Source organism: Equus caballus, chromosome 13 (genome assembly GCF_041296265.1).
Source record: "Equus caballus isolate H_3958 breed thoroughbred chromosome 13, TB-T2T, whole genome shotgun sequence".
NCBI lineage: Eukaryota > Metazoa > Chordata > Mammalia > Perissodactyla > Equidae > Equus > Equus caballus.
In genome coordinates, this window is record NC_091696.1 from 40,076,219 (window position 1) to 40,096,841 (window position 20,623).

The 20,623-nt window shown below is 48.0% G+C and overlaps 1 protein-coding gene across 1 annotated transcript in view; it reads right to left on the reverse strand.

The window, feature by feature from the left end:
• The window catches only part of XYLT1 (xylosyltransferase 1), a 303,508-nt gene that overhangs the window by 31,424 nt on the left and 251,461 nt on the right, over window positions 1–20,623 (reverse strand). The window contains exons 6-7 of the mRNA XM_023616263.2: window positions 16,271–16,351; window positions 1,704–1,920 (exon numbers count right to left, since the gene is read on the reverse strand). Of these exons, the coding sequence (XP_023472031.1) occupies window positions 1,704–1,920; window positions 16,271–16,351 (298 nt within the window). The remainder of the gene's footprint in view (window positions 1–1,703; window positions 1,921–16,270; window positions 16,352–20,623) is intronic.

Sequence of the window (20,623 nt, forward strand, 5' to 3'; positions counted from 1 at the left end):
CCAATTGCCCTGTGTCTGCTCACAACGATACAGAAATTCCCTGCAAGATAATGGATGAGGAGGTTATCGGAATTGAGAGAAAAGGTGATTTTCGCTGAAATAGAATTAAAACCTGATTACTTAACATGTGTGCAGAATTGCAAAACCCGGCCCAGTGATGACAAGCCCATCATACCTCTGGAGTGACGTGGGCAGTCAGCCCCACCCAGAGCCTGGCACCGCCCCAGATGTTGGCGAGGGATGTGGAAACCATCAAATGAGATGCACTGTCTTGTCCAGCCTAGAAACACACAACCTGAGTGGTCCAGAGATGGGGCACTGCCAGGAAGGAACGGTGGACCATTTACAGGAGGTGTTATGGGCTCAACAGAAGCAGAACAAGCTGTGGAGTCTTCTGAAGTTGGAAATTAGGATCAAAGTGAACTGGAGGTCAAGACACTGAATCCAAAACCCCTGGCTCAGGTCTGATAAGGAGGCTGCTGGCATGCCAGTGGCAACACTTCAGTACTGGCTTCCTACCCATTTCCCAATGGGGCTGGGGCTGTTTCACAACAGTTGGCAATCTTACACGAGAGGGCTTCTGAAATGGACTGAATGTTTGTGTCCACGGTTGAAATTTTAACTCCCAATGTGATAGTATTAAGAGGTGGGGCCTTTGATTAGGTCATGACGGTGGAGCTCTTATGAATGGGGATTAGTGCCCTTCTAAAAGGGACCCCAGAGAGACCCCTAACCCCTTCCACCATGTGAGGACACAGCGAGAACTGCTGGTAGACAGTGCAACCCAGAAGAGGGTCCTCACCCAACCATGCTGTCACCCTGATCTCGGACTTCCAGCCTCCAGAACTGTAAGAAGTGAATTTCTGTTGTTTATAAGCCACCCAGTCTATCGTACTTCCTTATGGCAGCCCGAACTACGACAGCTTCCCACCCTGAAGTCTGAAAAGGGGTGACAGGCTCCCTGGAGCTTTTCAAAGACTTCCAAAAGCCAACAGGAAATGCTGAGTCCCAAGCATTTGGCCACAGTGGCTGTCAATGCAGGGGGCTAGTGCCAGTCCAGCAGAAGCCCTGGCTGGCTGTCTTTGGGATCACTGGAATTTCTGGTTTGACCGATAAAACACTATTGTCTGTCAGGGAATAATAGAACAATACTCAAAATTAGAAATGGGATTCTTGGTGTTAAAAAAGTTGTTATTACAGGATTGGTGACTGTGAAGGATCTGTCAAAAGTTGATGTGGATGTGTCCCCAAAAGGCCAGCATATACAGTTGTGTGAATTATGCACTGCACAACTCTAGGGGGCACCCTCAACACTGTAGGTATGAGAGGTTTATATTTTTTTTATAACAGTTTTCTGGAAAATGGCAGTCAAGTGTCTTGCTCTAACAAAATCAGTAGATCAGGATGATTTGATGACCGGGGGAGCCAAGTGTCTGGTGGAAGGGCTCCTTTTTGTACTTTGCACAAAGATGCTGTGCGTCTAACTCAATACAGCCTCTGTGCAGACTGGAGGGGAACCAGGGGCCCTGCTGCGACAGCAAGGTCCCTGGGAGCCGATGCAGTTCCCATCTTCATCTGGATGTTTGGAGACTATGAATTGTTTGGACCCAGTATCGCTTAGCCAAAAATTCAGCATCCACTTTGCTCCAAAGGCTGGAGCCAGCCCCTTACCTTTCTCGGAGACTTTTTTCCTGGACACTCACCTCGGCAGGAAGCAGGGTGTAGGAGTAGAACTGCTTCATTTTGGTCACCAGATCATCTGTGGAGAACGTCACATACTCCACAAACTTCCGGTTCAGCAGGAACCAATCGGAGCCGCCATCCACTGCAATGCCCTCGGGGATCCGCCGGTCCCCCAGGCGCCACATGTGGGCATCGCACTCCAGGAAGAGCCGGTCCAGGCCCTGTTTCCGGATGAACCTGGGAGAGACAACATAGCCCTCAGCCCAAAGGTGCCCCGAAAGAGTCCACCCAGAGTCCAGATGAAATGGCACGATCGTAGGAACAAAAGCGTTCACTGAGCACTTGCTGTGAGCCAGGCGCTCCGTGTGTGGTTTGTCACTCGATCTCCACCAGTGAGTTTGGTCACTGCGTCCCAACGAGGCAAGTCCTTTTATTACGCCCATTTGACAGATGAGGACCCTGAAGCTTAGAGAGCTTAGGGGACCTGCCCGGCACAGTTAGATGACAATGACCATCTAACCATCATCTGATCCATCTACTTCTTCTTTAGAGAACTCTTGAAATCACCTTTTCACGCTGTGGACACCTTGGCGGCTTGGTGGACACAGCGTATGGACCCTCATCTCAGAATAATACCCTTAAATGCATACAGCAAAATATACAGGGTTACGAAATATTTTTTAAAAACACCAGAGTTATGATATAGTAATACACGTGCTTCCGGATTCACACATTAAATATAGGATCACAAGATATTTTTTAAAACACTAAATTTATGATGATCACGTTAAATAACAAGCTTTTGTGGCAGGTCTAATAGCTACTGTAATTCTGAAGAGGTGAGGATAAATGATATCTGGAGGTATATGCATCAACGATAATGTGACACGAAAATACGTGATTCCTAACAGTTACTGCGAATGCTACTGGGGTTTGTTATCCACATTTAGCTAGATTTCAGTTAGTGTTTAGTGAAAATAAACATCATATTCTTCTCATCCAAAGTCACAGAGCCCCTGAATTCTATCCATGAACCCCAGATGAGTAACTCCTGCTCTGGAGTGTGTGTATATACAACTTTTGGGGTGGAGATTTTGCAAGGGAGGCAGGGCAGAATGGCGGTTCCTATTCTGTAGATGCAGAAATCAAAAGCCAGAGAGCTGGTGAAGCGGGTGTGTTGGGAGGTCAGACAGAGCTAGTGTGAGGCCTCTGGCCCAAACTCTCGTTCATTTACAGTGAGCATTAACTGCACCCCTACTATGTGCCAAGCATTGTGCTGGCCCTAATGCAGGTCAAGGAGAAGGAAGGATGACTCCTGCTCCTCAGCAGCTGGTGATCTCGTCGGAAGCTTATAGTCTAGAGGCCTCCCGACCCAAGTGTCTTGATGCTCTTCTGGCTCATACGACATAAAACGAACCATTTGAAAGTGTACAATTCCACAGCCTTAGTTCATTCACAATGGTGTACAATTGTCACCTCTCCCTAGCTTCAAAATATTGCATCACTCTGAAATGAGACCCCATGCCCATAAGCAGTCACTCCCCATTCCCCCTTGCCTCCAGCCCCTGCAACCACTAACCTGCTTCCTGTCCCTATGGATTTACCTATTCTGGACATTTCATATAGATGGAATCAGATAATACGTGGCCTTTTGTATTGGATCCTTCTACCAAGATAGGTTTTCAAGGTTCATCCACATTGTAATGCATACATCGGTGCTTCATTCCTCGTTTTTCTGGGAACTGCATCTCGATTTCACTTTGGACAGTCACCTATCTTCAACTCTCAGTTCACTTGGGTTTGCATCCCACCCCCAGCAGCAAGGGTGGGGACAGGGCCCAGCTGGTCGATCAGAGTATTCCATCCGGCTGGCCACCATCATTGGTTCAGGGATGGATGAGCACCTCAGGCCAAGTCTGAGATTGGGTCCTGGATTTCTGCTGGAACTACTGGGAAGGAGGGCTTCTCTATGGGATTTTTGTCTGGGAGAATGTAAGCCTAGAGCTGGTGGCAGCCATTTTGTCACCATGAGTACAGAGGTTGCCTGATAGCAGGGGTAACACAGAAAGAAGAGAAGAGCAGAAGAGAAAAAAGAGAGAGAGAGAGAGAGAGACAGACAGACAGACAGACAGACAGGGATGGAGTCTTGATGACTCTGCTTGAGAGCCTGGATCTCAATGTGCCTGACTTGCCCCAGACTTGTCAGTAAATGTGCTTAAGGCATTTTGAGATGGGATTCTGTCACTTGCAATTGAAAAACTCCTGACCAACACATTCCTGAACGATTTCAACGTTATCGCTGCCATGATGGATGCGAATGTTCTTAGGCCCCAGAGAGGGCAGGTATCCATGGCTGTGGCACCTACATGGCACCTGTTCCACTGGGCTGGCCTGCACGCCCCATCGTGTGTCTAGAGGGCTTGGCACCTCTATGGCAGTGCTCATCACTGTCTTCTGATTAGAGGTACCTGTCTCCTCCCAGGGAGATGCTTTCTCACTAGGACTGCTCTCGGCTTCCTCCTTTCTGCCTCCCTTACCAGTCCTAGGACAGAGCGAGGCAGCTGCTCAGGGAAAGTCTACTGTGATGACCAGACTTCAGGGCATAAAAGCTGGAGACAGTCCTGTCCTAATGGTCACGCTGAATTCGAGAGAGAATCCCGCTGGGCCTCCCACAAATCCACTGGCATCCAGTGGGGGAAGCTCACTAAGAAACCCACAGCCCTGGCGCCTTCTTCTGCGTAAGCAGAGGGCCTGCTCTTAGATCACGGTCACTCACTGAGCACGATGATGTAGCCCACTTAATTCTTAACAAAATCGGCGATTGTATAATAAAAATGGTGGTGACAATGATGCTGGTGAACAGACTGAATTCCGCTGAAATGTGCTTCTCATCTATGTTGCAGTGGGGCTCCATCAGTAACCAGCCAAGTGACTTGGGAAGGTGATGACCTTGAATCTCAGTTTTCCTTTTGGTAAAAATGACAAAGTTGGGCTAGGTCTGGGTTGTAAAGTTAAATGCCTACAGGGGACAGGCCGGTAATGTAAGTATATGAAGTGGGCTGAGTATAAGACAGCAAGGTGGGTGGAGTCAGCAAAGAAGTGGAGGAAGCATTTTCCAAAAAGTACTCAAACTCCTTTTTTTTTTTAAAAAAAAAAAAAGCATTTCTGGCTAAATAAAACACATTCCTAGGCTGAACCCAGCTCATGGACCACCAGTCATAATAACCCTCGGCGAGGGAATCCCTAAGGTGCTTTCCAACTGTGGGGTTCTCTAAGTCACTCTGTTATACCAGGAAGAGGGGGTGGGGCAGGCATTACAGACAGATGCATGGGAGCCCAGAGAAGGTTGACGACTTCTCTAAGGACACACACAAGGACAGAACCAACCAGTAGACTCAGGTACCCAAGGACCTTGGTCATATTCTTTCCCTAACACACCTTCCCAATGGCAAAAGCCAAGCTCGTTAGCAAAGCCATGTTCTTGCTGGGGAATAATTTGGTAAGGCTTTTCATCTATTCACCGTATTACTCCAATGACACAAAATTCAGCTGTAACCGGTTCATTAACTTTTTATTTTTGTTAGTGCTGTTGAGTCAATTCTGACTCCTAGTGATTGTGTGGACAGCAGAGCAGAACCCTACCTGGTCTTTCTGCTCCATCCTCTCACCTTCCATCACTCTATCAGACAATGCTCCACTGCTAGACACAGGGTTCTCATGCCAATTTTTTGGGAAGTGCGTGGCCAGATCCTTCTTCATAGTCTGTCTAGTCTGGAAGCTCTGCTGAAACCTGTCCACCATGGGTGACCCTGCTGGTATTTGAAATACTGGTGGCATAGCTTTCAGCATCACAGCAACACACAGCTGCCACAATATGACAACCGACAGACAAGCAGTGTGGTTCCCTGACCGGGAAACGAACCCAAGCCATGGCAGTGAGAGCGCTGAATCTTAACCACTAGACCCCCAGGGCTGGCTTCATTGAGTTTAGGAAAATAAAATTCTACCTCGACTCTGGCTGGTGCTAATTATAGAATAGTGTCCAGCTGGTGCACTTCACCATGATTAAAACTTTAAATTTTAGATAACCTATATCAAAGTTTACATGGTAACAAAGACTAACTGAGACAGAGAGAGAGAGGGAGGGAGGGAGAGAGAAAAAGAAAGCGAAAGAGAAGGAGAGAGAGAGTGAAAGAGAGAGAGAGAGAAGAAATACAGGTGTGAGGACTTGCAATTTTCTTTCTATGGACCAGCTTTTTAATTTCATGTTCCACTATATGGGATAATAGCATCATCTTGCAATTTTAATGTGATGTCCCAGACCATAATATCCAAATACAATATTTATGCAGTAATCTCCCAAATGAAATGTTCATGGGGTTGGCAGATCGGTTGCTGTATTTACTGCATTCAAAAACTGATAAGCTGCAAATGCATGCTTTGGTTAATTATGAGTAAATAGAGACAACCGATTCCCCGCGTCACAGAAAAGTTCCTGGGTTGAGAGGGGCGACCAGGAACTTAGGTCTGGACTGGGAGGTGGTGGGAGAGTCGGAGTGTGGGCATCTAGCAGGTGAAGGGCATCAGCTGCTTAGGCAGTGATGTTTTTTCCTTCTCTGTGCATTTGCGATAGCCTGAAAAGGTAAAGATTGGAAATCAAGGTAAATCGGTAAACACCTGGGTGTGTCTTTTCGCAAAGGCTGGCTCACCAGTGGAGGGTGCATGGCTCCCTCACCAGAGGGATGGAGGACAGGTTTGCAGCAAGAGGCCCCATACACAGAAGGTGACCACTGACCCTCTCCTCCCCTTAGTTTCATTTCCCATTGATGTGGTTACCTGGGACAAGTGGGTCAACAGGTGGCACCATACAAGAACTGACGCCACGGGGACCTGGGTACCAATCCTGTCTCTGCTCTCACTGACTGAGAGATGGGGCTGGCTTAACCTCTTGAATGCCAGGTTCCTCATCTGTTGGATGAGCCTCATGACACCTGTGCTGACAACCTCCTGCATCAGCTGTGAAAGGGTGACGGATGATGCTGACAAAGGGCTCTGCAGAGATCCAACCGTCAGCCCCTTACATAGTGATAACATCCCTCCCCAACCTCGCACCCCTGGTCCTCCTTTCAAGCTTTATTTTTCTCCATAGCACTTTTCACCTTCTACTGTCATACACAAGGTGTTTGTTTAGTTTTTTGTCTATTTCTCCTTACTAGATGTCAGCCCCTTACGTCTACCCTACGAGGGTAGAGATTTTTGTCTATTTTTGCTCACTGCTGCATACCTAGTTCCCCGAACAGTGCCTAGCATACACCTGGTGCTCAATAAATACTTATTCAGCGAATGAACACAGGGAAGAGTAACAGCCACGCCTGTCGGGCCATCAGGAAGTAGCAACCCTTCGTTAACCAGGTATCAGATCCTTCTAACGCGCATTTGAGACGAAGGCACTGAATCACAGAAAGGTTAAGTAAACTCCCCAAGGTCACACAGCTAGCAGTCCTGGACTTGAAACCAGGTCTGGATGATTCCAATGCGAACTCTTAACTACTCTGCCATTCTTCACCTGTCTCAATTCACCAGGGTCCCTGCAAAAGGATCCCAGTGAAGGATCTGAGAACTTCCACTGCCTCAAAAAGACACTGCCCAGAAATGAGAGAACGAAGAAAAGAGGGCTCACTGCTGCTCTTCGAGGAGGCTTTCTGCCAGACCTCACGAGGGCTTCTGTCTTCAGAACAGCTACCTAAGGGCAAAGATGGAATCACTCGCATCGGTTTTACATCCTGGACTCTTGGGGATGGTTGGTTTGCGTTCCTCAGATTTTTTCTCTACTGGCACAATATGGGACAAAGTCACAGCTAAATATGATCCACTGGGATGTCACAGGGAACAAGTCTACTCAGCTGAGCATCAGAGGAAATCAGATGGGAGTGGCGAGGAGGCTTGATTCTCACCCGTGGGAGAAGAGGTCAGTTAAGAAAGCATCTGTAGCCTTCGGAAATCATCTCAGAAAAGGCAGACAGTGAAGAAGTCTCTCGTTTCAGTTAATTCCCTGGCTACAATCTCGGCATATTCATCAAGTATGGACTTATTCCAGAACTGTCTTGTCCTATAATGAGTTCTAAAAGGAAGAACTCTGCCCCTCAGATTTTACAGCATGCTTGAGCAAGAAGGAATCTTAGTAATCAGCTAATAAAACTAACTCTACAGATTAAGAGAAAACACACACACACACACTGATACCCAGAGAGGAGGTATACCTCAAAGTCGTCCCAAATTGCCTAACTTACAAAAAAAATCTTCCCTTCTTCTCTTTTCCTGTCCAGTGATCTGTCACTGAACCCAGACAACTCATTTAGCCTAAGTACAACCTAAGCATTTTAGTTAAAAATAAAGTCATGGAGCAAAAGCATGAGAACCCACAATGTACGAAATCGGCCAGCTATGCGAATGGGCTCACACGTGACAGCAATCTGATGCAGGGGCCGAGCTTTGCGCCTGGCAAGTTTGGAGCCAGACTACCTCATTCAAGTCCTGGGTCTGCCACCAACCTTGAGCGACCTGAACATATGATGGCTCACTTTCTCACGTGGAAAATGATCAGAATAATCCCACCCTCACAGAGTTGGGGTGAAGGTTTAAATGAGATTACACATGAAGCGAAGTGCTCAGCACACAGGAAGTGCTCCATAAACGTCCACCATGATGCTTAACATTTTTCCTCCATCAACCTAGACATTTTAAATGTCTCTCTCTCCACTTTTCTCTTCCAGGATTTGGCAGACAGGCATGTGTAGGGCACCGCCAGGCTAAGGAGAAACCCTCTAGGTCCTGAAGAGCAGCGACATTTCAGCACCAAGGACAGAAGCCTGAAGCCCCCATAAGGACCCCCATCTCCTACAATTGTTTCAGGCGAGCGATGCCCATGGATGTGATGGTAACGGTGACAAGTGTCACAGCCGTCCTTCTAATTCTGTCGGAGCACCATGAATACAGAACCCTCCCATCTTTCTGAGCTACGAGTCAGCGAGGATTCAGCTCACTGGGTTCTTAGCTTGGCAGCTTCATCGGGCTCTGCTGGCCATTTTTCTCAGGCCCCGGGTGGGCTGTGGCCCTTCTTGACTCGGGCTGAAGGGAGCTGTCATGCCTCTGCTCTGCAGTAGCTGGAGGAGCAAGGGGTGTTGGGGCACCTGCTCATTCACCAGCTCTAAAGGGCACCCTCAATCCTCCTGGTCTGTGTGGTGAGAACATGATCGTGAATGAGATGGACATCATTCCTTACCTCCTTCTCTCTCCTCTAGAGTGAGAGATAAAAACCCGAAATAACATCTACCATTTATTGAGCACTTGCTACTTTTTAGGCCCTATTCCTCGCACTTAACATATATTCTCTTACTAAGCGTTCACCACAGCCCTATGAGGGTTCATTTTACAAAAGGAATGGAGACAAGAGAGGTTAAGTCATTTTCCCAAGGCCACACAGTTGCTTAGTGGTTAATGGGATTCAAACCTCCGTAGTCAGGCTCCGGATTCCACACTCTTAGCTATAACACTGCTCTAATAAATAAGTAATTAGACATAAAGAACTACAGAACACATAAATGCATAATTAGATGTTTTTGAAAAGGGCTATACAGAACAACCCAGAGTGCAATGACAGAAAAATAAAGAAACAGGGACTTCCTTAGGTGAAGGTTGTTGAGGAAGGCTTCGCTGAGGAGAGGGCATTGAAGCTCGAGGAGAAGGGTAAGAAGGATTTAGTCCTGTGAAGAGTTGTGGGGAAGAGCTTTCTAAGAGACAGATACAGCACATGCAAGAGACCCAACGGATGAAGAGAGGCTGGAGTGAGAGCTCTGGGAATGCCACGCTTTCCTGCCTCACTCAACCACAGGCAAGGCAGACTCGGCCGTGACTGGTGGAAGGAGAGCATCATCCACATGTACACGTGGCCTGGACGTGGCAGGAAACCCCACAGTGCACATACTTAGGGAATCAGTGGGCACAGTGGCCAGGAGTGCAGACTCTGGACCCAGACTGCCCGGGGTCCAGTCTGTTTCCCTGTGTTCAAGCTGTGTGTTGTTTCATCTCTCTTGCCTCAGTGTCCCCATCTAGAAAACGGGCATGATGATGACTCACTTACATCAAGGGGTTATTGTGAAAACCGAAAGAATTAACATCTGTAAGGCATTTAGGGCACAGAATAAACCCTCCACATCTAACTATTATCACACACCCTGTGTGAAGAAAGCTGACTTGAGTTTGACATTCAAAGATGGAAGAAAAAGCAGCCTGAGCGGACATCGTAAGTCAGGGGCCCACTTCCCAGGACCCAGAGTCCCCACCTCGGTGGCCCATGCTCTTTGCAGCACTGGGGGCCCCCAGTCAGCCTGCACCCGCAAGAGTCTAAAGGTCCACTGAAGGCTAATTAGTTTTCCACATTTCACACATTGAAGAAAAAATGTTTACTGCCTTTTGTTCTGATTATAAAAGTAATGCACGTCCTTCATAGAAGGCTTGGAACATAAAAAGAAAGCAAAGAAGAAAATGACATTCATACTCTACTTCTCAGAGATGACACTGTGAACATATTTTCCTTCTAGTCTTTTGTCTAACTTCTACGTGTATTGTTTGGAAAAAATAGAAAAGTTCCAGAGCTGACCTGAAAATCCGTGCGGAGGCCGAGAGTGGGTATGCACACACAGCTTGGTGTGGGCGGCTGCACGATGCTGACCTTTATTTTGAGGTGGCTGCCATAACTGGATTAAATAAAGTGGACAGGCGAACAGTGATAAACTCACCAGTTGGGTTTAAGAAAAGCAAAAGGAAACACAATCTGCTTTCCCCCCTGGAGATGAGAGATTAATTATCTCCTTGCATCAGTCATGGTGCCCCCAGACAGCTGGGGAGAGAGCCCTTGTCTAGATAAGGAAGTTGGCACCAAAGGGCCTCCTGAAAGCAGATTTGCTTGGAGGAGGTTCCTGGCCAGGCTCTCGATGGATTTGCCAGCTTTTGGCTAAATAGTTGCCTGTTTATACATCCAGGGAAGTTTGGGCCTGAAGATTAGTTCAATGTCAGAGAGAAGGAGATGCCAAAGCTGCTGGAGCTGCCACTCTGGTACCTGAGGGGGGCGTGTAGCCTCCAGCAGGTGGCATCCAGACCTGGGAACAGGAAGACATTGGCTTATGTCACTTCGACCGGAGGGCTGGGACCCCTCCTAGCTTTCACTGATTTAATTTTCTTACATTTGAAATGCTAGTTGTTTCCCTAAGGTTGTAGAAAGTGTTTCTAAAATGTTCATCATTTGTATACCATCTTCAAGATTTTTCTCCATCATCACCACCAATCATTATCATCGTCGTCAGCGTCATCATCATCGACTTAATATGCACGACTAATAGTTCCAAGAGCTTATCCATAGTCACTCATTTAATCTTGCAACAACTCTGCGAGGTTGGTCTTATCATCATTCCCATTTTACAGATGCGGAAGCTGACGCACAGGTAATTCACGTAAGTCACCAAAGGTCACACACCTAGTATATTCCAAGCATAATATGCATGAAGTCATGGGTTAGATGGGCTAATTATATGAATTTTAGTTTCTACACATAAGATCCATACCTAACTTTCCCAGTATGCCCATTTATGAGCCACTCGAAATAATCATGAAGACGCTTTGGGATATGTTGACTGTAGGAAATAGGGGGGGGGGATCTGATGTCCCTCCCCCACTCATTTAAAAAATGATTCTGCTTAGAGTCAGCAGAATTTTGCCCTTTCATCTGTACATCCCAAGAACTTAAAACTACAGGTCCTCTCAGATGCAGTCACTAATCACGGGGTGACAAAGAACACAGGTTTTGAAGTTAGGCCGAACCAGATTCCAATCCGAGCTCTGCTGTTTATGAGCCATAGGACCTTGAGCAAGTTAAAGTAATCCTCCAAGCCTCAGTTGTACTCATCTCTGAAATGGGATACCTGCCAAGTGAGGCTGAAATGAGATAACGTACTTCAAAGTGCCTGGCTCGGTGCCTTCCCGTGGAAGGATACCCAGTGAGGATGCTCTGTCCCCTGTAATCCCAACATCACTGTCCGGATCTTATAAAGATGAGGACATGGAAGCATGGAGAGTCAAAGCCATTTGTTGAAGTCCCACGCTGCCACATGGCAGAGCTGGCCTTTCGACACAGGTGGCTGGACTCCAGTGCTCGTGTTTTCATCACTACGCCACACTGTCCCAGGGCTCAGCGCGGGGGCCCTGGTGACCTCGAATCAGGTGGAGAACTTAAACCACCGAGGCAGGAAAAGTCCTCGAGAAAACCCTATTCTGGCCAAGGGAAATGATTTTCCCTTTCCATCTCCCTGTAAGGGGCTGTCCCCACAGACTGAGACTTGAGTGGGCTGCAGAGATCTGGGGATCTTCTCCGACGCTCCCTGCAAGGAGCCAGGAGCTCCTGGGGATGTTTGCAAAGACCCTCTTCTTCAGGCTGCAAGGAGACTTCGGGGTCCTGTTTCTGCTAGCCCTGCCGAGGCCATCAGGGAAAACGCTAATTGTGCTACGTGTCTTTCAATAGATCTGGTTACTTTATTTCGGGAGGAAAGCAAGGAGAAACAGTGAACACAACACCCCCCCCCCATCATTTAATTACAGGAACAGTCAGGACCAATTTGGCAGCTACGAAAATACTAGTTTGCCTTTATGCCATCTCTTCACAGCAGGAGCTGGAAGTCCAAATTGGCAGCTAAAGGCTGGAGATGGGAACAGAAGGTCAACACTGCTATTAGGAACCACGTGGAATTAAAATCTGAGGCACCCCGTGGCCTATTTTGTATCTCACTGCTTGCTTTTGTCCCTCCACATCTTGTTATCTTTCAAGCTCTCTGCCTCTGTCACATTGCCGTCTATGAGGGCCGGTCCAGAGGCATGGAGCATCAGAATGGGGAGGGGTGTCAGAGACCATCTTGTTTAACCCCCTTGCTTTTCGATGGGAGAAAATGAAGCCCAGAGAAGCAGAGTGGCTGCCTCTAAGCCATCCGGCACATTGGAGGGAAGCAGGACCAGAACTCAGAGAGGCCCCACCACGCAGGGATTGTGAGCTTGGGCTGGGGACACACTCACCTGGGTTTGAGGCCCAGCCCTGCCCTTGTTGTGTGAACTTAGGGAAGCTACTTGACCTCTCTGGGTCTCAAGTCCCTTATCGGTAAAATGAGGCTAATAAGTTGTGAAGGGTCAGAATTTGGAGCCAGAAAATTAAACCAACACAAAGGAAAGCAGAATAACAGAAGATAATGGGGGAAGGGGATCAAAAGGTACAAACTTCCAGTTATAAAATAAATAAGTCCTGGAGATTTAATGTACAGCATGGTGACTACAGTTAACGATACCGTACTGCATATTTGAAAGTTGCTAACAGAGTAGATCTTAAAAAGTTCTCATCACAAGAAGAAAAAATTGTCAACTATGTATGATAATGGATGTTAACCAGACTTATTGTGGTGATCATTTTGCACTATATACATATATCGAATCATTATGCTGCACACCTGCAACTAATACAATATTATATGTCAACTTAAAAAAAAGATAAGATTCTGGCCAGTGAACCGAATGGCTATTTGCTGTGTTTATTTTACTTTAACACTCTCTCAGAATAATAAAAAATAATTAAACAGCCAAAGAAAAAGAACTAACTGAGTCTGGGTTGGACGAGACCATTTGAACTGCCTGACCCAGCCATACCTGAAGTCAGATCCTAATGTTTTAGTTGCATTATCCGACAACTTCCTTTACAGCTTACGCTAAGTTGAGCTGGGTCTTGGTCACCTGCCACCAAAAGAGTCCTTCCCAACACACCGCCAGTGCAAGAATCTGAGCTAAGCCATGCCCAGCTCCACACACTGGGGAGAGGCAATGGAAGATGGCAGTGGCCAGGCTTGTTCATGCAGCAGGTAAGGCCTCAGCTGACAAAGAGGAGACACGGCAGATGATGGTATGTTGGCTCATTTTACTATTAAATCAATACTAAATTACTGCCCTTAATCCATCTAAGTGAGAGAACCCCAGCCAAGGACTCATTCCTGGGTGTTGGAACTTGTGAGCTTCTCTTGTACCAAGAGCTCTGGGATTTAGGGTTTCGGAGCTGTAAGCACAATCTCCTTAGCCCGAGCCTTCATCCTGTCCTGTGCCATTTGGGTACCATCTGTCAGCCACCGATGCACATCAACTAGATAGGATGTACCCACATACCCAGAGGCACAACTCTGGCCCATATACTATCTATTTCTTTCTCCCACCAGCAATAGTTTAGTCCTATGCTTATCATGGCAATGGCATCATCATCACCATCACCATCATCATCACGGGGCATTTACTATATGCCAAATGCTTTATATGCAGCATCTCATTTAATCCTCCCAACAACCTCATGAGTGTATGTCTATCAATATTTCCTTTGTACAGGTAACGGAACAGGCTCAGAGAGGTTAAGTCACTTTTCAATGCAACACAGCAAGGACATGGTAGAGCAGAACACCAATCCAGGAAGAGTAACGTCAAAGCTCATGATTTTAACCCAGTTCCTAGCACAGTGCCTGGAAACAGTAGAGACAGAATAAATACTGACTAGGCTGAAACAATATTAGGGTGGATATCATTCAGACACAAGTCTATCAACTTACAATGGCTCCTTTCCCATGATGGAACTTTGTTTGCACAGAGCATGTATTACCAGGCTACCTGGAGGGGAAGAAGGGTCTTCATTCTCTGCCCAAGGGCACAGACGCCAATATCTGGGCCAGTTCTGATACCTAACCACCTCCATGGACTCTTGCTCAGCTCCACCTCATTCCCACGGGCTTTGGGGCCAGAGAATTAGGTTCAAATTCTAGCACTTCCCAGCTGTGTGACCTTGGGAAAATCATTTTAGGTTCCCCAAGACTTCCTTACTTCTCCTGACAAATGGAGATAATAATTCTTATTTTTGCATTGAGTGGCTGTAAGAATGAACTTGGAGCCTGCAGGCAAAGGGTCCAGCAGAGCAATGGGCACTTAGTAGGAACACAACACACGGTGGAAATAATTCTTCTTGTTTATCCGCCCAGGGCTCTCCACCCTTGGCAGCTGGAACATGCTATACCAATCTGTGCTCATTTACAGAGCATCTTCAAGTCTGGGGGCTCCTTTTAAAGGTAGAGAATGCAGGCTGTCAGTAGGACAGGAACAATCCAGAAATAGTCCGCTGGATGAAATCAAAGTTAAAAGGTAGCAAAATGATACAACAAAAGGATTCTGGGGCTCCCTCTTGAAAGCTCAGGAAATGGAACCCACTGCTTGTTTTTGTCCCATCCCTGCTGTGGATAACTGGGAAAAATGAGTTACAGAGCCAGCCAAAGTGACACCTCCATCGGCAGTGGCGGAGAACACTCACAGCAGAGACTGCAAACTGAAGTGCCAACGGGGCCAGGAAGGGAAAGCGGACAGGTGAGGGCCACAGTGATGGGGAGAACACGGGCTTTGTCTGAGAGCCAGATGGTGACGGCCGGGAAAAAATTCAGCCACAGAGTTAGTGGACATTCTGATCTTTGGAGATGAACTGGAAATCTGGATTTTCATGGAAAATATTGTTGTTTTTAAGTGGGGCTATTAATTTTCCCATGAAGCACCTGAATTAAAACAAAACAAAACCAGCACGAGGGCCAAACAAAACCCATTAACAAGGTAAAATCATGCTGGGAGCTGCCAGGTTAGGCTCTGAGATCAAAGGGAGGAAAAGGCCCCAGGGCGTCAGGGTGACCCTGGGCTGGCTTTGAATGGCATTTTCTCTTGGGATGGTGAAGCTGATCATGTGATCTCTGCTACACGGGGCGCTCAACACAGCAACCCTTCTAGCCAATCTCTGGCCACAGAGATGTGGACTCAGCTTGAAGCTGGACCATAGTGATGTTATTTGGCTTTGCTCATTTTAAGTGAGGGAGGTGCGATGGAGCCAGGTTGGGCTTCTGGGTGCCTCGATCCCTGTCACCATCTTAGGCAGCAAGAGTGAGGCAACGGGGAGGGCACCGAGTCAGGAGACGGGAGTTCAACTCTGCTTGTATGAGACACTCTCCCACCAGAAAGTAAATTCCACTAGAGTAAGGATGTTGTCTTGTTCACTGCTAGCAGGATGCCTGGCACACACTTGGCACTCAGTGACTATTTGTTGAATGACTGGCTGACTGAATGAATGATCTGGGACATCACTTAAAATAGAGGCCTCAGTCTTTCAACTAATAAAATGGGAATTAACAATGGCTGCCCTACCTACCTGGAAGGGTTGCCGTAATGAGACAACGGATGCATGAAAGTGCTTGGAAAAAAGGTGTAAAGGGCTATGATACGATGAGACACATCTATTTTATCTCTGTATTGGCTGACAAGAGAGACCACTTCAGACCCTCCACGGAAAGGGCCGAAGCCCGCCCGTGCCATGCCATTCTCTCCTCCTCAACTCTTCTCTGGCTGCACCAAACCAGCCTAGAAGGAAGCCCCCAAAACGACTGCTCAGACTTGCATTTCCATTTTGCACAAAGGCAGGGGGACGAGGTATTACCTTGCATTGTCCCGGCCGTGTGACTTCAGGAAGTTCATATCGCGGTATCGGGAGAGAAATGCCACCAGCTGGTCATTTGTCCTGTGAAAACAAACCAAGAGGAAAGTCAGGGTCCTCCAGAGACCATGGAGACTTTGAGTCCTGGCTCCATTCTTTGTCACAGAAACCAGGTACCCTCCTTTCACAGCACACGCACTGATAAGGCATCCTCTTTCACAGGTCACCATCACGGGGTGTATCACACTACATTAAAATGGACTGTTGGTGAGTTTGTCTCCTATAGACTCCTATATCCTGAGAACTCCTTGAGGATAAGCACAGTGTCTTATTTGTTTTGGAATCTCCAGTGCCAAGCACCAGGCTTGGCAAACAATAAGTCATCAGTGTGTGGTTCACTGCCAGATACAGAGCAACCTCAGGGCTTTTGCACTTGCTGTGCCTGGGAAATTGTGCCCTGTGTCTTCCATGTCTGGTTTGCTCTTGTTGTCCAGGTCTCCTTTCCAACGTCACCTCTTCAGAGAGGCCTTTTCTGGCCACCCAACCTAAACTAGCATCTGCCTCCTCAACCCCACCTTTCTCACATCACTCTGTTTACATCCCTATCTTATCACCATTTGAAAGTGTTAAATTTGCTTACTCTAGGATGTAAGCCCCCTGAGGACAGAACCTAGTCAGACTTGTTCATCACTGGCACATAGTAGGAACTACATTAATGTGTGCGATGAATGAATGACTCAAAGTGAGATGAGTTTGAACTGACTCCTTCAAATGCATTTTGAAGAATGAATGAATGAATGAATGAATGAATACCAAGTCTTCAATAACCATTGGGCTACCAATAGAGAGAGCTTTAAAAAATATGAAGTGCGATACAAATGGATGACGTTGGTCCTGGCATTGTTATCCCAAATTTATCGCCATCAATCTCAGCGCTAGCAGTGTAGTCACAGCTAATCAGCTTGTGCACACAGCTGTGACAGTATTTTAAAAGGCAGTCACACAGGTCTCCATCTGCCAGAAACGCAATCGCCTCGGCCTCTGAATAAACCTAAACAGGTAAATGGTGCTGAAGTGACAGCTCCTTTGTCATCAAGCCTCTGCTCAGGGATTTTGACTCAGACCAAAGGGTTACCGATTGTTTCAAATTTGGAGAGCTGGTGAAGGCAGAGGAAGGACATCTCTGGGAACAGAATGGAGGCTAGACCTTTGCAAGGCAGGTGGGTGCTGTAGAAAGCCACGCCTGGGCTCTAGAAGCAGACAGGTCTGGAGACAGACCTCCCTCCACTCCTGACCCAGCCATGTGTCCAAGTGGAAGTCATTTAACCTCGGAGTGGTGACCTTCTCTGAACTCACATGGCCGTCCTGCAGACATTAGGCTTTCCATGCATATATATTTAATGGATATCTGGGTGGATTTCAAGGGCATATAGTAGGTGCACAATAAATGCAAGTTGCTCTGCTTTTTCTGCCTACCACCATCTGGTTCGAGCCCCACCCCCACCCCGCCCCGCCCCCACCCGCTTCACCTCCCTGCAACTCCCTGCAGTGGTGCGACGCCGAGCCCCTGCTCTCTGATTGGATGACTCGTGTTGACCAACTCGTAATTCCAGCGGAGTGGGGCACAAAGCAGTTAAGAGATGCTGCAGCGCAAATGAGCACTGCCATGTCCCATCCCATTAGTGAAATAAACACCAATGCAAAACCCGCCGTTTTCGCAGCGGCAGACGCCAGCAGAGCCCCGTGTGTCTGCAGTGAGGTAAATCCGCACAGACGCAGAGAGCTAAGCCCCAGGGATGCGCGCGGAGGTGAATCCCAGGGACGCAGACAAAGGCTGACCCCACGTGTCTGCGCCCTGGTGCACCTCCCGCGTGGACAGCCCCGCCCCTCTGCTCCGCGGCAGATCCCACGCATGCCTCATCCCAAGGCCTGCGGAGCTCGTGGGCAGAGGGCCTCTTGAAGTTGCTGGGAGAGGTGGAAACTAAATCGGCTTAGAGAAAAAAAATTAAAGCCATCTCTCTTTTCCAACCATAACGAGGCCCATTCCATTTCCGCGTCTTAGCGGTTACTATTTACCAACCCCCTTGCTACTCTCTGCGACAGTTCATTATTGTCGTCCTGATGAATGCGGGGACAAGTTAACCTCTGAATGAGTCCCTGGCAGCAGGAATAATAATAAGGGCCTCTCAGCGGCCTCAGTGGGAGGACTGAAGGGGCCGGCCGGGGCTCTGGGCCCCCCTCGCGCGCAGCCCCGGGCCTCCCAGGGTCAGCGGCTGCAGCTCCACTGGGCAGCCCCAGAAAGCGCCTTTCAGGGCCCGGAGCTGGGGCCATTTTCACATTTACCGCTTCACCGAGTTCCCATCTGACGGGGATGAATAGGCATTTAGCGAATTTACTTAGCAATGCTTCCACATGAAATCGTCTCAAAAGATGACATCTTGGGGGAGGGGGCCGTGCATTCCAGGCCCAGAGCTTGCGCGTAAAGCCGCTTTTCAAAGCAAAGCAGCCGTGTGCTTGGCTTGACTGGACTGGACAGGCAGGGGACCCCTGCCTCCCCCCTCCCCGGGGGCCCCAGCCCCCTTGCTCTCCCTCTGAGTGAAAAGCCTGCTGTGCATGCCAAGCCTGTTTCCCCAGCCCTTCTCCACGCGGAGAAGGCATTCGGCTGGGGACCAAGTCTTCCTATTGTTGCTTTCAGACGCCTGTCGATAATTGCCTACATAATATTTAGTTCTCTCGGGATAATTAACAGCTTGCGATCTGTTGACATTCTCCCCAGCTCCAGTCTGCTCTCTCTGCTGCTCTCCTTCCCCTTACACACATTTCTCACTCCTCCTTTCTGGTGGAGTCATCTGCCAAGTGGCTCCTACAGTGCGCATCCCTTGTGTCTGACTCCTCACCCATTTCCTTCCACCTTTCGTGGAAATTATTAGAAGGCATGTCTTCGTCTGTGCCTGGTTCCTCTGATTCGTGATGGGGACTCTGGAGCCCGTCCCTGTAGCCTTTGGAGCCACTGGGACATCTTTGTAGAAAGATGTAAATAAATTTATTTACCTTAATGTATTGGAACCATGTAGGAATCTCAGTTGAAACGAATAAATAAATAAATCATAAAATAAGCTCCCGAATCATGACCACTTATGGAAAGTCCACCATGCTCCAGGCCCTGGGGCGGACTTTTGCCACATTTTATTGCATTTGATATTCACAAAGATGCTATATATAATGCGAGTTTTATTCCCATTTTACAGAGGAGCAACTGAGACTCAGCGAAGACGCCCATTTAGTAAAGTGCGGAACCAGGATTGGAACCTGCTTCTAAATGTCACAGCTCCTGCTCTTCATGACTAGACCCCTTCTGCAAATGAATGAATGAATGAATGAATGAATGAATTCCACCCCAGGTGCAGGAGAGAAGATACAGGTGGTCTAATGCTCCCTATTCAGAGCCTGGTCTTTGGACCAACAGAAATGCTGTAGCTCCGGCTCCACTCAGGACCCGTTGAGTTAAAATGTGCCTTTTAACAAGATTCCCAGGTGACGTGTGTGCCCTTTAAAGTTGAAGAAGCGCCGCTTCCAGTCAAGCATGAAGATTGGCAGCTAATTCTCTTCCTCTTTCCTTCTTCATCTTCTCCCCACCGCGGCCTCCTAAAAGCCCAGACTTGCAGCCAGATACTTTCATCTCAATAAGCCTCAGGTGTTGGGAGTACGAAATAAAATAATGCATGTAAGATCCATGCGGTAGCACATGGCAGAGGGTAAGCCCTTGATAAATGTTAGCTGTCACTTAATACTAATATTATTGCCATCTTGAACACCAGAAGCTTAAGACATTTTGAACTGGGGACAGCAAATCTAAAGACCCAACCTGATTTGAACTTGGAAGGCTGTCTGTGCATAATACTTATGGAATGTTCTGCAGTGCATGGTTTGGGATAATGCCCCCCAGAAGGGACTTGTCCGCAGTCTCCTAGCTGGTGTCAGAGTTGGGAACTGGCTCCCAGGGGGCCATCGCATCATCGTGTGTGTCTATAATGCACAATGGCTCTGGGCATGAAGATGCACAAGAAGAAGGGCCCTAGTGCAGCTCTCAGGTCCCCCCGGTGCCCAGGAGCTCAGTCACAGCCGAGCCTGTCTGCTGGCAGCGTGGGACAGGGAGAGGAGGGGATGGGGCCTGCTCAGCCTCCACTTGGAAGGAGGTTGAGAGAGAGCCAGCTGCATTTCTCTGGGTCCCTCGTGCCCCCGATGCTCTGGCCCAGAACCCCTTCCCTGATACAGGATGCGGAGAAGAACCTGCCAGAGGTGCTCACGACCAATGGGGAGGCCGACAGTGCGAACGCGAAAGTTAAGCACAGAGTT